The 16,258-nt window shown below is 42.2% G+C and overlaps 1 protein-coding gene across 1 annotated transcript in view; it reads left to right on the forward strand.

Moving 5' to 3' along the window:
• Positions 1-16,258, forward strand: part of GLP2R (glucagon like peptide 2 receptor) — a 59,477-nt gene that overhangs the window by 15,859 nt on the left and 27,360 nt on the right. The window contains exons 4-6 of the mRNA XM_074388171.1: positions 588-709; positions 12,074-12,180; positions 14,617-14,770. Of these exons, the coding sequence (XP_074244272.1) occupies positions 588-709; positions 12,074-12,180; positions 14,617-14,770 (383 nt within the window). The remainder of the gene's footprint in view (positions 1-587; positions 710-12,073; positions 12,181-14,616; positions 14,771-16,258) is intronic.

A 16,258-nucleotide genomic window follows, 5' to 3' on the forward strand; every position in this document is an offset into this window, starting at 1 on the left:
GATAGGTGTGACTCAGTCACAATGGCAGTCTGTATGAGCAGAGGGATTTTCTCATCATTTGCACAAACTCTTTCATTTAATCCTCTCCCAAATCATGGAGGGTTGGTGCCAATTACTATCCCCAGTTCCTGATGAAAAAAACAGGAAGGCTTAGAGGTTAGGAGAGCCAGGCCCAGAACACACTCACGCACAAATGGCACATACAGCTTCAGCCCCAGCCTTTCTCTTCTTCATGGCATGGACATCAAGAAGAGATGCCCAGCTAGCAAGCTTCAGGAGCCCAGATTGGCGTCTCCCAGCTGGGCTGAACCTTGGAGGGCTTATAACATCTCTGAGTCACCAGGGGCTGTTCTAACTCCAGAGACTTTGGGTAAACACAGCAGACATTAGCAGACCATGGTGTGTTACAAAATTGAGAGGCTTCCATGTTTTTCTTTCCATCCCAAATAAACAGTGAGGATGTTAATGAGCCCCCAAAAGGGGAAATGAAAATCCCTTTTCCCTGGGACTTTCCACAGCTCTGTGGCATGCTCAGGGGAATGGGCTGTGTGTTCTGACCTTTCCTCCAGAGCTTTGTTTACTTTCAGAGAGCTCAGGAAGGGCCTACAGACACTGCTTGGCTCAGGGGACTTGGCAGACGATAGAGAACGCCACGGATATTTGGCAGGATGACTCCGAATGCTCCGAGAACCACAGCGTCAAGCAAAACGTGAGTTTGCTCAGCTCAGTGAGGAGGCATCCAGGGTCCAAACCACCCTCCTACGAGACACCCCAGTGGCCGGCTGGCTCGAGGGGCCACACAAAGAGCTTTCTCCCAGCGTGTCTCCCCAGGGAAGCTAAGCAAGGTCCCGCAAAGCAGCAACTCTCATGTCGGCCGTGGAATTTCTTCCACGACGAGGCTGATATGCAAAATCCTAAGAGAAATCAGCCCTCCAGGGTGGATCCTGGCATTTGGGCTTGCTCTTCCCCGTGCCTGGAGCATCTGTCCCAGCTCCCCTGTGGCTGGCTCCTTCTCACCCTCCAGATTTCAGCCCAAATGTCTCCTTCAAAGAGAGATCTTCTGGCCAGGAGCAGTGGTACAGGCCTGTAATCCCGGCACTTTGGGAGGCTGAGGTGGGTGGATCACAAGGTCAGGAGAGCGAGACCATCCTGGCCAACATGGTGAACCCCATCTCTACTAAAAATAGAAAAATTAGCTGGGCGTGGTGATGCAAGCTTGTGATCCCAGCTACGGGGGAGGCTGAACTAGGAGAATCACTTGAACGCAGGAGGCAGAGATTGCAGTGAGCCCAGATCGCACCACTGCACTCTAGCCTGGTGACAGAACGAGACTCCATCTCAAAAGAAAAGAAAAGAGAGAGAGATCTTCCAGGCTCACCCAATCCAGAGACTGCCCATGATGGTCACTTTCCTACCACATCCCCACCCAACCACCACTTTAATCCCATTATGGCACTTGCCCCTCCCTGAAACTCTTACACATTGCTTATTTGTTGTCTAACCCTCTTGCCAGAATGTAGATCTGGTGGTGACAGGGGACTTGTGTGCCTTGAGGGGGCAGCATAGCACAGGGTCTAGGGTTAGGTGGCTCTACTTCCATCTCAAATAAGCAGTAAGAATGTTAATGAGCCCTCAAAAAGGGAAATGAAGCATCCCTTATCCCTGGGATTTTCCACAGCTCTGTGGCATGCCCGGGGGAACAGTCTGTGTATGCACATCCAGACTCGGCACTTCCTAGCTGTGGACCTGGTGCAAGTTACCTCATCTCCCTGGGCCTCTGCTTCCTCATTCATGCCACAGGGATCATATTTGCTCCATGTGACGTTGTGAGGATTTAGTCATCAGACATCAGTTTCTTAGGAGAAAACCTGATACAGAGTGAGCATGGTATAATGTAGGCATTCCTGCCCTACCCCCAGGGTCTACCACAGTAACTGGTCCCCAAGTCCCCATGGCTTCCCAGGAAATGTTTTTTGGATGAACAAACACACCCATGCTTCAGACTTCTCTCCACGTGTTTTCTTTCTGGGATCCTTCTGCACCACACTTTCTTGTTGGGCTCTTGCTTTTCTCCCTGAGGACCTCCCGGTTGTCCAAAATCTGCTCACTTTCCTTCAAGGGCAAGAGGCTGCACAAAGCGGAGCAACAGGTGTTTGGGAATCAGGCAGATATCTAGGTTCACGCCTTGGTTTCTTTCATTCAGACGATCAGGCCACAGACAGTCAAGATGCATCTACGATAGGTTAGGTTTTTGCACCAGGTGCTGGAAATAAACAGGATAGCACACGGATACTGCCTCCAGGGAGCTCAGAGTCTCATGAGGCGCACGGACAGTGTGATCGCTGCTGGGAGGGAGGTGTTGGATGCCCACGGTCACAGAGGAGGGGAAAACTGATGCAGATAGTGGGCGGGGAAGGCTGCTCAAGCCTAGCTCTGGAGGGTGAGAAGGAGATGACCATAGGAGGAGAGAGAGAAAGGAGAAACACACCTAGGGTCATCAAAGAGGACACAGGGCTCTGGGGACCACTTCAAGTGCCGCTGGGAAGGTGAGGTAGGACCTAAGAAGGACGCAGGTGGAGGTGGAGGCCTCAGGAGAGGTAGGTGATTAAGGCCTCCTGTGCCTGGTGAAGGGCTTAGGACTTTGCATGTTGAAGTAGGGGAGGGACATAACTAACTCCTTTGTCGACAGGTTCGCCCTGGCAGATTGGAGAGGGGTGCACCTGTCAACACATGAGCTTGTTATGGAGATTGGAGATTAGAGCCAGGCTGGAGGCAAAAGGCAGGGAGAACAGGCAGGAGCCATGGGAGCAACTCAGCCCAGATAGGAAGGGAACACCAAAGGGGTGGAAGAAGACAGAGGGTGGACTCCCAGGTTTACCAAGGAGCGGAACGGTAGGACCTGGTGCTGGAGGCTGTGAGAGGGTGGAGCCAAGGACAACGAGCTCGCAGGCTTCTGGCTTGGACCCTTGAGTCTTGAAAATGCCCTTCCCTGAGAAGGATACAGGGAGAGGCCTTGATCTTTATGTTCGAAATATTTTGCTACCTAATTCTGTGCCCTAATTTGAACCTGCAAAACACCCCCACTCTCCGCCACCCCCACACCCCCTAGTTGTGGCTTTTTTTTTTTTTTTTTTTTTTTTAGATAGAGTCTGTCTTTGTTCCCAGGGTGCAGTGCAGTGACATGATCATGGCTCACTGCAGCCTCCAACTTCTGGGCTCAACTGATTTTCCCACCTCAGCCTCCTGAGTAGCTGGGACTATAGACGCACACCACCACATCTGGCATTTTTTTTGTAGGGACAGGGTTTCATCATATTGCCCAGGCTGAACTGTGGCTTTATTTCATGATTTAGTTGGAATTTTTTAGCTTTCTGAAGTCACTTAAATATTCTCCCATTGAACATTAAAGATATTTTAATACAATAGTTTAAAGTTTAGGGATGGGGAAGGCAAGGAGTCAGTTTCAGAAACACTATAGTGTCACTTGAGTCATCTAGCCTCTCTACAGGCATCTGTCAGATGGGGTTGAAAATACCAGCTCTACAGGCCTACTTGTGAGGCTTCAGAGGGTAATGAACATGGAGTGACTCATCAGTCTCATGGCACACAGTAGGTGTTTGATAGCTATGATTATTGCATTTCTTTTCTTTTCAGAATATCTTCCCTGGACCCTGCAAAAACTTCTCTCCCTCCCTGGGCCTTTCTGGTCCAGTCCTATGGATGTGATCATAGTTTACTTGTCATTGTGAGATTTTTGGTGTTTGTGATGGTAGCTTTTCTGCATTGGCTACTTGGTTGGGGTTCTCTCTCTCTCTCTCTCTCTCTCTCTCTCTGTGTGTGTGTGTGTGTGTGTGTAATATTTCATTTGACTTTCAAAAGTAAAAAACCTAGCTTTTTGTTACGTTATTAAAGTCAACTCTATTTTCTATAGTTTATTATTCTATTATCCATCTAGTAAGTTAATCTACCTTCATAGATGTCTTTGATTAATTTTTGTCGACACAAACTAATTTAAATATTATTTTACATTTTAAGCTGCATTATTACATTTGATATTCTTTAGAAATTTAAACTATCTTAAGTAGTTGTTATAACAAGAAAATCTTTCTTATTTTTAAATAATTCTAGTTCATTGAATACATCAAGATTATATGGTGAATCTTAAATTTCCCTAAATATGTCAATATTGTTTTCATTAAGGTGTCAACTTAAAGTTGAAAATCAAATACTCTTTGATGTATTTCATATTGGAATCTTAATACTAACCTATTAGATCCTCTAATATGTCATATTCTCTAAATGATATCAATTACATAGAGATTGTGCAAGTAATTTAAAAAACCTCTACATGAGGGATAGACAGAAGGGTAGATATGTGATGATACAACATACAGTTTAATGATTTAGAGGCTGCGCACAGTGGCTCACATCTGTAAATCCCAGCACTTTGGGAAGCCAAAGTGGGAGGATTGCTGGAGCCCAGGATTGTCAGACCAGCCTAGGAAACATGGCAAAAATCTGTCTTTAAAATAAAATGTAAAAATTCACTGGACATAGCGGTGTGCACCTGTAGTCTCAGCTACTTGGGAGGCTGAGGTGGGAGGATCGCTTAAGCCCCAGGAAGTCGAGACCGAAGTGAGCTGTGATTGTGCCACTGTGCTCCAGTGTGGGTGACAGAGCAAGACACTGTCTCAAAAAAAAAAAAAGAAAAGAATAGTTTAATATTAGAATCTAGGTGGTGAATATACAGATTTTTTTATTTTTTATTTGTTTTTATTATTATTATTATTTTTTATAAAAAGATGGGGTTTCACCATGATGGCCAGGCTGTTCTTGAATTCCTGACCTCAGGTGATCCACCCACCTTGGCCTCCCAAAGTGCTAGGATTACAGGCGTGAGCCACCACACCCGGCCATAGATGTTTTTTATAAAGTTTATTTAACTTTGCTGTATGTTTGAAACTTTTCATAATAAATATTAAGGAAAAACAAGAAAAAAATTCTGTAACGGAATTCAACACAAAACATCAATAAACGTCATGGTGTGATCAAACCTCACCAAGGTTATGACACAAAACAAAAACTTTCACACTAAGGAGACAAACTGGCCCAAGAAAGTAGCAGTTTCCATCTCAGGAGACCTGGTTGTCTATAGACCAAGATTTGTTTTTCGGATTTTCAATACCAGTGGTGTAGGTGTGTTGGTAAATATTAACAACAGGCTCCCTGCTTCCACTCCTGAGGAAAGAAAGGCTGTGATTTGTTAACATTTGCCAATTTCTGTGGCATCAATTCACCCCCATGCCCAACTTCAAGCTACCGGTGCGACCGCAGAGTATGCACAGTAGCACGGCATTAGACCCCTTATGCAGCTTTAACAGCCAAAAGAACCCTAGTACCTCTGAACACAGACATGTAGAAACATAATTAGGAAGAGATGAATTTTGAGTATTTATTACTTTTATTCTGAATATAATTTATTCATTGTAAACTTAAATCGTTTAATTTTTAAGAATGTTAAAAGTGTTTGTACAACTGGCTCCCTGAAAATTTGCCCACCAGTTCTCACAAGCCAGGATGACCACACCACTGGGTCCACCAGGGTGATTTTTTTTTTTTTTTTCACTTTTGCCAAGAGGTTGAGCCCCAAGTTCATGTTTGTTAGAGGAGGTTGATCGAATTCAGGTTCAACACATTTCATAACCTAGCTATTCGGTCTAATGGGAGCCACCTGGCTGGGGCCCTGTTCCTTCAGAGCCTCGTGGGTGTTGGCATTGGCATGTCTTTTGCTCCCTTAAGTCTATCCTAATCAAGATGCAGTGGCTCGTAACTATAATCCCAGTGCTCAGGGAGGCCGAGGCGGGAGGGCTGCTTGAGGCCAGGAGTTCGAGACCAGCTTGGGCAACATAGCAAGATCCCATGTCTAATCTTTCATCAGGCACTATGAACCTTCACCTGGATCCTCCACATCCTCAGGGAATTATTTTTAGCCTCTTTTAAACTTTTCTAGTGGATTTGGGTTAACAGAATTCTGTGGTCCTGATACAGTTTTACTGTGTGAGATGTCATACCTCTTAAAGGGACTGGAAGGGCATCTGTAGTTGGATTAGATCCAGTTTATCTCAAGAATTTGTCTGACTTTTTTTCACACCAAGGTCATGCTAATTGCATGCCTTGAATTAGGCAAATTGTGTATATGTATTTTTTTCTCCCGAGCTGTAAACTGTTTGAGAACAGTGACAAAGTCAGTCATATTTGAATATCACCCCCAAACTTCTGACCTAGGACTGGGGTGCACAGTGGCCTTTGCATACAGTAGGCACTTAACAAATGCTACATGAATGGCTTTACAAATTCTGAGCCCATTGGTCTGTGGTGGGGTATAGCCATCAATACTAGTTCTAAAGTTCCCCAGATGATTCTAATATGCAGTCAAGGTTGAGAACCACGAGTGCACAGACACAGTGGCACCATCCCCAAGTCGGCGAATGGGGAGCATTAAACAGGATTTGAAAACTGCACTTTCGAAGACAGGAAGTAAAGCTTTCTCTCTTTGGAAAAGTGAGGACAAGGGCATCGCCTCCTCCCCTCTGCAAATGGCCATATTTCCAAGAATTCAAATACTTAACAAAAAAACCCTTCTGGCCATGTTTACCTGTGTTTCTAATAGAGGGTTGAAATTTTGCCCAAAAAAGTCCAGTGTTAGTAAATCTTTGCCCTTCAGAGTTTTGGCAAACAAAATATGTTATGTTCTTCCGACTGATGAGTTGCTGGGGGTCCTTATGCAAGTTTAGTGGTACTTTTAAAGGAGATTGTATGTGTGCATGTTTGTGTGTGTGTGTGTGCACGCATAAGCATTAACAGGTGTGTTTAGACGACTTAGTATGGAATTGTGTTTAACGGAAAGACAATTGTTATTTTCTCTTACTTTGTCCTTTGAAAAGTGCTTTCTATCCTTAAATATATAATTTAATTAATATATACATATCAATTGATATATCTGTATATAATTTTAATATATGCTATATAATTTTAATAATAGATTTTATTTTTCAATATAATTTGTAATATATCCATTGATTATATATTAATTTCTCCAAGACTTTATTTTGAAATATTCAAACATATAGAAAAATTAAAAGAATGATATAGTAGATACTCATATGCCCACTATTTAGATTCAAAATATAATGACATTTTGCCACATTTGCTTCCTCTCTCTTTCTCTCCTTCTGAAATATTTAAAACTAATTTGCAGATGTCATGAGATTTCATCCCTAAATTCATCAGACACCTCCTTAGATTAAGGACATTGTTCTACACAATTACGTTACCATTATTATTTCAACCAAGTAAAATTCACAGTGATTTTTTATCACGTCGTCTATTTCATTCATATTTTAAAAATTTCCAATTGTTTTCCCAAATTTTTATAGCCTTTCTGCCCTAGAAATATTTCTCTTTCTCTCTTACAGTTGCATAGTATTTCACTGGGTATATCCACGAGAGTTTGTTCAACCACTGTCCTATGGTCATCTGGGTTATTTCCAATCTTTTATTCCTAGCAATGCCACGGTGAATCACTTCATATGTGTATGTTGGCTCTTATTTGTGGCAGTATATCTTTTGGAAGATTCCTAGAAATGGGATCACTGGATTAAAGGCAGATGCATATATAATTTTGTTAGCTATTGCCATAGGGGTTATACATTTGTCCTCTCTTCAGCTGTGTATGAAGTACCTGTTTCCTCATTGGGTGGGTATCACATATGGGTTAGGAAGCTTTTTATAAAGATATTTAAGTGACTCAAGAGTCACCTGCTGGTACTAAGAGTGAGCTGGAGACCGGATGTTTTGGAACCTCTAGGAAAATAGCCAGGTTTTGTTAGAAAGTTAATGTGGAGGAAGTTGAAGAAAATCTCTAAAGAAGCATAATTAAACCAACTGTAGCAGAGGATTTGGGTGTCCTGCCCATTATCCCCTGCTCTGATCAAGTCAGTACACAGTTGCTTAACTTCTTACCACAAGTGTATGCATTTCTCTGCTGGTTCTCTGGTTCCGAAGCCCACTTTGTTGCAATGCAGGCCACAAGTGCCACAGAATTAATGTGCCTTGGAAGTAACTTTCGATCAATGACTGGCAAGATTTGGTATATTTCTATACCAACTCCCTTGGTCTTGGGTGTATTTGACACCGAGGCTTCCAGAGTTTCCCCTGTGGGATAAAGCTCCAAATTCCCACCATGGTAGCTGTCTTGATAATATACCCTTTATTTGTTCTACCTTCTCCCTTCCCCTACTGATAATTTTTTCACTTTTTTGTTTTGTTTTGTTTTTGTTTTCGAGATGGAGTCTCACTCTGCCACCCAGGCTGGAGTACAACGGTACAGTCTCAGCTCACTGCAACCTCTGCCTCTCCTGCCTCAGCCTCTGGAGTAGCTGGGATTACAGGTGCCCGTCACCACGCCCAGCTAACTTTTGTATTTTTAGTAGAGACGGGGTTTGCCATGTTGGCCAGGCTGGTCTCGAACACCTGACCTCAGGTGATCTGCCCACCTCAGCCTCCCAAAGTTCTGGGATGACAAGTGTGAACCACCACACCAGGCTGATTTTTTTTTCACTTTTATGCAGCTTGCCTGCATTCCAATTTTTGTCTCAGGATCTGTTTCTTGGAAACCCAAACTAAGAAAGCGGAAAAAAAAAAAAAAAATCCAAGCATTTCCCATAATTTGTTTCTAGAAAGCATAAAACACACACATACGTTTTGAAAATCATAATTTAGAAAGAAATAATTATTTAATTAAATGTGTTAGCCTTGTATCTTCAATAAAATAAATCACACTAAATGACCCAGAAATCATCAATTTAAAGAAACTACACCACTCTGTATGCAGAAGCACAAAACACTTCTCTGCGTTCAAGGTGTTTCATAGTCTAGCTGGAAAGACAAGATGAATGTAAGCAAAGCATTAATGAATTATACAATCGATGCCCCTACTTGTGAAACAGACCACAAGTGCTTTGACAGCAAGCGTTGACAATAAGCAGAGAGGCATTTGAGGAGCATTTCTTACGAGGGGTAGGTTCATGCTGGTCTTAGAAGGAAAGATTTAGTTTCAAGGAGAGGCAAACAAGGGCAGCTGGACACTGACAAGATTATAGTGATCTTGATGAGGTTCATAAAGAATAATTCTAGAGAGAAACGTGGTTGGGATTGATCTGGAAGAGCTCAAAATCGACACTGAGAGTTCTGCCTCCAGACCACCATAGCAAAAAGATGTTAACGGTGAAAGAAAAAACATACCACATGGACATTTTAATCTACATAGAAGAATGAAGAACACTAGAAATAGTAAATATAAAGGTAAATATTTTTAGAAATCCGTAACAGTAAGATGTATGGAAAAATCCCCAAATCTTTAAAACATAACAGCATGCTTCTAAATAACCCATAAGTCAAGTAAAAAAGTATAAAAGAAATTAGTAAATATTTTACTAAATAAAAATGAAAAAACAATATATCAATAATTTTGTGATACAACCAAAGCAGTCATGGAAAGAAATGTATGGCATTCTTTTTTTTTCTTTCTTTCTTTTTTTTTTTTTTTTTTTTGACTTTAAGTTCTGGGATACATGTGCTGAACATGCGGGTTTGTTCCATAGGTATACATGTGCCGTGGTGGTTTGCTGCACCCATCAGACCATCATCTAGGTTTTAAGCCCCGCATGCATTAGGTATTTGTCCTAATGCTCTCCCTCCCCTTGCCTCCCACCTCTCGACAGACCCTGGTCTGTGCTGTTCCCCTCCTTGTGCCCATGTGTTCTCATGTTCAACTCCCACTTAGGAGTGAGAACATGTGGTGTTTGTTTTTCTGTTCCTGCGTTAGTTTGCTGAGAATGATGGCTTCCAACTTCATCTATGTCCCTGCAAAAGACATGAACTCGTTCCTTTTTATGGCTGCATAGTATTCCATGGTGTATATGTGCCACATTTTCTTTATCCAGTCTATAGCATTCTTATATTAGAATACTGGAAAAATATCAAGTCAGTGGCCTAACTTCCACCTTCAGAAACTAGTAAAAAAAAAAAAAAAAAAAAAACTCAGCAAATGAAATTCAAAGTAAGCAGAAAAGAATTAGAAAGTTAAGAATAGAATTTAATTAAACGGAAAACAGAAAGATAATAGGAAAATAAATAAAACCCAAACTTGGTTATTTCATCTTGGTGTTGATAGTTTTGAGTCTTTTCCATTCTGGTTTGATTTTTGTACATTTTTGGCTGGAGTGTCTCATAGATTTCTTCACTGGTGCTTTTTCTTCAGTTTTCTCATCATCAAAATCATCATCGTCTTCTTCAATATCATCATCTTCATCTTCTTCATCAGCAGCAAGTTTTAATTTTTTTCTGTGGAACCTTGCTACCACCCCCAGGGGCAGATTGCTTTCCAGACATAGTTAAGAGTTTCACATTCTCCTCCTCATCATCTTCTGACTCTGCCTCTTCCTCCACAGCTACTAAGTGCTGCCCACTAATATGCATTGGTCCTGAACCACACTTCAACTGTAAGACCATGGGTGGTGTTATTTCAAAGACCCCAAGGGAAATCACTGGCTGTACAGACACTTTCAAAGTTGCCAGTGTTACTTTAATTGAACTGCCTTCGTAATTCATTGTCTCCACTTGAACAACGTGCAGTCATCCTTTGCGCCAGGCCCTAATCTGACCGTTCTTAAAGATAAGTGATGTTCCTTTTCATCATTATCCACCTTAAAAGGATCATCTTTGTCAGCCTTTAATTCACAACTCAAGAGAGTTGTGGGGCCTCAGGGGGCTCGTGTCCATGGCCATTGAGTCCTCCAGGGGGTGGTGGCACGTACTTAGGTGGGAAAGAAGGTGGACAGAGATAAATAACCACTGCTCCAGGGAACGGCCATGCAGGATGGAATCACATCAGCCAAACTTGGTTGTTTAAGAAGATCAATAAATTTGGCAAACCTCTAGAAAGATGAACTTTAAAAAGGGAAAGAATTAAAGATGAGAGAGAGAGAAAGTGAGAGAGAGGCCATGAAGTATATCAAGAATTGAGTTGGGACATCACTACTGATACTTTATAGACATTAAAAGAATAATAAGAGACTTTTATGAATGCCTTTCTGCCAATAATTTCTACGTGTTGGAGCCAATGGACAATTTTTTTAAACAAAAAAAAAAAACTACAAAAAACTCACTAAAGAAGAAATAGATAACCAGAATAGCCCTATATCTATTATTAAAATTGCCTTGTAGTTAAAGCTTTCTCACAGAGAAAACTTCGGACCTATTTAACTCCAATGGCGAATTCTACCAAATACATAAAGATAAAATAATACCAATTCTACACAAACTCTCTAGAAAGTTGAAAAGGAGGAAATACTTCCCAACTCAGCTATGTGGCCATTGTTAAACAGATGCCAAGACCAGCTAAACACATTCTAAGAAAATAAAACTACAGGCCAAAATCTCTCATGAACAAAGAACAAAAAGCACATCTAATTACACAGAATTTCCAGTAAATTGTCCTCTGTTCACAATCAGGCTACCTGGGACTCAGAGAAAATAATGCAGTGTTTCATTGAGTCTTATTCCAAGAGGTCATCTATGAAGACTTACTTTGGAAAGGAAACATTCAGGCAGAAATCTGGTCCTGTCCTCCAGAAGGAAAGATCCATAGACTCTAGGGACAGTGCTCCCAAGGGCAAAGAGCCTGTCCTCATTCCCAAGGCACCATCTTGTTCTGAACACGATTCCTTTATGCTATTGTGGTTCTTGGTGCATCAGTGCTGGGCTATGGGCCCAGTCACAGGGGTGAGACCCACCGTGGGCTCTTCACTTGTAAAGTTTCCTTGGCCTCTGAGATGTACCAGAGAGCAGTCTAAACTGCCCTATTAGGGTGTCAACAAGGATCGTGAAGGAAAAGTTTAAAAACATGTTGGGAGTCCATGCCTAGACCCTTGGTGGCCCTGGGCATGGAGCTGGGGGTTGTGGCCATAGCCCCATGGCTTGGTGGTCATGCCTGCTCTTCCTCTGTGTTCAGGTGGATCATTATGCCTTGCTGTCAACCTTGCAGCTGATGTACACCGTGGGATACTCCTTCTCTCTCATCTCCCTCTTCCTGGCTCTCACCCTCCTCTTGTTTCTTCGGTGAGTAGAACTTCTGCAGACATATGTTCAGGCAGACAGAACCAACCCTATATTTCATTCTATCCCCTTGACTTTTCCTAGACATGCAAACCTATGATAAAGTTTAATAAATTAGGCACAGTGAGTGATTAACAACAATAACCAATATTAAAATAGAACAGTTATAACAGTACACTACAATAAGGGTTATGTGAATGTGGCCTCTCTTCCTCTCAAAATATCTTATCACACTATGTTCAGCATTCTTTTTGTGATGGTCAACGGATGGAGCTGGTCAGTGTTAGATTTCATCACTACTCAGAATAGCACATCATTTAAAACTCACTAACTATTTATTTAATTATTTATTTCTGGAAGTTTTTCGTTTAATATTTTTGAGCCGCAGCTGACCATGATCGACCACAGGTAACTAAACAGTGGAAAGCAACAGTGTGGATAATGGGGGACTATGGTGTTGTGTAATTTGCTCATTGGCTACCTCTAGAAGGCAGTGGAAGACTGGCCTGGATGTGTCATGAATCATCAAAGCTGGAAATGACCTGAGAGAGGCTGAGGTCCGTCCATCTCATTTTGCAGATGAAGGGGAAAGAAGGGATGGCAATGTCCCAGTTAGAGGCATTGAGTGACCTCTGGTCATAAAGCCAGTTGGCTGCACAGCTAGAACTTGAGCCCAAGACTCCTGACAGCACTATCTCCTTTGGATTAGACACCTGCTGTCTGCCCGGCCCCAGTATAAATCCCTGATCACACCCATTACTGCCACAGCCCATTCCCACCACACCTCAATCAGAGGCATCCTTTTTACAGAAGAGATTATGAATCTTCCCCAAGGTAAACAAGTGGGTGGAAGAGCTGGGATTTTAATCAAGGGTGCTCAGACTCCAATTAGCTATCAAATTTAAGTGCTTACTCCTAAGCGTGTTGCATGCATTAAGTCGTTTAAATGTTATCCTAATTCAAATTAGGATTAATTCTAGTCCTAGAAGGTTAGCATTATTATTACCCCCACTTGATAAGTGAGTTAGTTGAAATACGGAGAGCTGAAGTAACTTACCCAAGATCACCAGCTGGTGGGTGATGAAGCCAGGATCACAACCAGGCAGTCCAGGATCTGAGCACGTCACTCCCTAAACTGTCTATCAGCATTCCAAAGCCTGAGTGCCTTTTACTAATCATGTTTGTAGAAATCACCCAAGTGAGACATTTATGGACCCACTAGAAAGCTCTCCAAAGCCGTGTCTGGTCTCAGGAGCGTAAGCGGATATCATATGGCAGAATGAGCATTTGACATAGATGTAGGAGACCTGAGTGTCAGCTCCAGAGCACCTACCCAACTGGGCTCTGCTAGCCCTGGGTTGGGCCTCATGTGATTCCTCAATCCTGAGATGTTCTGAAGCTTGTAGGGTAGAGTCATGTCCATCTACCCCATCGGGAGAACAATGCTTGAGCTACAGGAGACCTCTAAAACTTGCACTCACTGATTATCTGTGACTTCCTTCCTCCATGCCCTGTCCCAAAGTCCCAGGACCAAGACAGAAGAAAATAACTGCCCAGGCCTGTAGGAAGTCACTTCAGCTAAGCCTGGGACAACCACGTGTCAGTTTTGCCTAAGGCTTGGGGAAAAGTGAGGCCCAGTCGCTGCCCTCAAATAGCCCCCAATCTAGTTAGAAAGAAGAATGTGTCAATCACAAGACACAGGAAACTGCCTCAAGTCCTTTTTGGAAATTGAAAATATAATAATAGCTCTAAAGCAACATAGAACAGGATATGTGCTGCCCAGAGAGCACAGTGGTGGAAAGAGGTCTTTTTGCTGGAGACATCAAGGATGCACAATGTCACATCACACACAAAGAGCCTGCAGGAGACTTTAGGTGCGTAAGGAAGAGGTGATGAGAACTGACATTTTTCTGGACACTTATTCATGTGCACAGATTAACTGATTTAATCATCTCACAACCCCTGAAGGTAAGTGCTCTTGTTCTCAGCGGCAGAAGAGCCGGAGATACCTGTACTTTGTCCTGAGAATTCCTGTGTCTGAATCTCAGCTCTGTGCCTTACTGCTCTGGGACTTTGGAAAGATGACTTAATCATTCTGCTTTAATTATTTCATTTATAAAATCAGGGTAATAATGGTGCATATTCCACCAGCGGTGGTAAGGAGCAAGACTACCCAAAACAGCGGTGTATGTAAATGATTTGGAACATGGCCAGCATGTTGAAGGTGTCTTGTAGGTGATAACTATTATTACTCCCATTTTACAAATGAGGAAAATGAGGCACAGAGAAATAAGGTCACATAATCCAGCAGTCCAGCTCTATAGCCTATACTATGACCCGCTTGTCTTTAGTGATAGATACACAGGCATAAAAGGCACAGGCTTGTTGGTCAGAGCTGTTCTCTCCTGAGGGAAGGCGTTTGGTTTTCTCCTTGCGCAGAAGGCTCCACTGCACACGCAACTACATCCACATGAACTTGTTTGCTTCTTTCATCCTGAGAACCCTGGCTGTACTGGTGAAAGACGTCGTCTTCTACAACTCTTACTCCAAGAGGCCTGACAATGAGAATGGGTGGATGTCCTACCTATCAGAGGTAACCCCCTTCCCCACTCTAAATTGAACTCTCCACCTGATGGGTCAGTACTGGGAATCAGAAGGCAGGCAGGTAGCACTGCGGAGGGGTGGAGGAAGATAAAAGGGTTTCCAAGACTTTCTGGCTAGTACACGACTTAACAAAACCACCACCTGCCAAGAGCAGGCCAGGCGAAGGAGACCAAAACAGAAGGGTTCACCATGGCTGCTGTATGTCCTTGGTGAGAATTTCTTCATGTACGAACCAAAGAATTGGACCAGATCAACTTTTTTTTTTTTTTTTTTTTTTTTTTTTTTTTTTTTTTTGGATACGGAGTTTCGCTCTCGTTACCCAGGCTGGAGTGCAATGGTATGATCTCGGCTCACCGCAGCCTCTGCCTCCTGGGTTCAGGCAATTCTCCTGCCTCAGCCTCCTGAGTAGCTGGGATTACAGGCACCTGTCACCATGCCCAGCTAATTATTTTTGTATTTTTTAGTAGAGACGGGGTTTCACCATGTTGACCAGGATGGTCTCGAACTCTTGACCTCATGATCCACCCGCCTCAGCCTCCCAAAGTGCTGGGATTTCAGGCGTGAGCCACCGCACCCAGCCTTTTTTTTTTTTTTACAATTATAGCTGGCCCTCTGTATCCTCGAGTTCTGCATTCATGAATTTAACCAACTGGGAATAGAAGATATTTGAGAATAAAAAGGATGATTGTGTCTGAACTGAACATACACAAACTCTTCCCTTGTCAGTATTCTCTAAACAATACAGTATAACGGCTATTCTTATAGCATTTATATGGCTTTAAGTATTATAAGCAACCTAGTGATGCTTTAAAGTATGTGAAAGGATGTGCATAGGTTATAGGCAAATACTATGCCATTTTATACAAGGATTTTTGTATCCACAGGGGGTCCAAGAAACAATCTCCCGAGGATACTGAAGGACAGTTGTACTATTTCCTTAAAGCAGCAAAGTTTTTCCACATTGAAATCTGCATCTATTGAGATGATTTTTCTTTTACCCTGCTAAATGATGCAGTAACCTATTAAACTAACCTTGCATTCCTGGAATAAATCCAACTATGTTTTAATATATTATTTTCTTTCTCCTAAGTTGCTGTCCTTAGGTTGCTAATACTGTGTTTTGTTTAGTATTTCCTTGTTGACATTCATGAGGTACCTGTAATGCCTTTGTCAGTTTGGGGATCAAGTTAGTGCCAACCTTTTAAAACAAATTAGAACTTGTTTCCTCTTTCATCATTCCCTGGAAGAATTTATTAAAGATGACTATTATTTCTTCCTTAAATATTTGATAGATTGTGCTAATGAAGCATTTTGGACCCAGAGTTACTTTACTGGAAAGTTTTAAACTATGGATTGGTTATGAATCTTATATCCAGATTCTATTTCTTCTGTCAGCTGTAGTAAATGAGTTTTTCTAGGAATTTGTCTATTTCATCTAACTGGTCAATTTATTGGCCTAATGTTGTTCATGATATTC

Source organism: Saimiri boliviensis, chromosome 17 (assembly GCF_048565385.1).
Source record: "Saimiri boliviensis isolate mSaiBol1 chromosome 17, mSaiBol1.pri, whole genome shotgun sequence".
NCBI lineage: Eukaryota > Metazoa > Chordata > Mammalia > Primates > Cebidae > Saimiri > Saimiri boliviensis.